The sequence below is a fragment of the Corapipo altera genome, unplaced genomic scaffold, assembly GCF_003945725.1.
Source record: "Corapipo altera isolate COAL_440 unplaced genomic scaffold, ASM394572v1 60590, whole genome shotgun sequence".
Lineage (NCBI taxonomy): Eukaryota > Metazoa > Chordata > Aves > Passeriformes > Pipridae > Corapipo > Corapipo altera.
Genome location: NW_020887142.1, coordinates 3,498 through 3,934, shown reverse-complemented (window position 1 = coordinate 3,934; position 437 = coordinate 3,498). Strand labels below are relative to the sequence as shown.

The following is a 437-nucleotide window of genomic DNA, read 5'->3' as shown; positions in this document are numbered from 1 at the left end:
GGATCCAGCCCAGGGATCCAGCCCTGGGATCCAACCCGGGGATCCAACCCTGGGATCCAGCCCGGGGATCCAGCCCCCCCAGAGCCTCCTGGCTGGGGTGTGAGGCTGGAATTTTGGTGCCAGGGACCCCCAAACCCACCCTAAAAGTGGGGTCACTCACATCCTTCTCGTTGTCCTCCACGGGGCTCCCCACGAAGGCGATGATCCTCATCTTGTGGTTCTTGCCCTGCCGGTGCTTCAGGGCCAGCTGGGGGGGGACATGAGCCATGGCATTCCCAGGGGGAATTCCCAGGGAAAAGGGGCCCCTCTGTGCCCCCCTCGGGGTGGGAAGGGGCTGTGCAGCTCGGCTGGGCTTCCAGGGAAAAACTGCCAGTGCTGGGAGGGACTGGGAGGGTTGCTGGGGGGCACTGGGAGCCCTGGGAAGGGGGAGTGGGAGG

At 65.9% G+C, this 437-nt stretch overlaps 1 protein-coding gene across 1 annotated transcript in view; it reads right to left on the bottom strand.

Moving 5' to 3' along the window:
• Positions 1–22: 22 nt before the first annotated feature.
• Positions 23–437, bottom strand: part of PSMD4 (proteasome 26S subunit, non-ATPase 4) — a gene marked incomplete at its 3' end in the record, with an annotated part of 3,336 nt that continues 2,921 nt past the window's right edge. The window contains exon 4 of the mRNA XM_027632632.1: positions 23–247. Coding sequence (XP_027488433.1) covers positions 23–247 — 225 coding nt within the window. The remainder of the gene's footprint in view (positions 248–437) is intronic.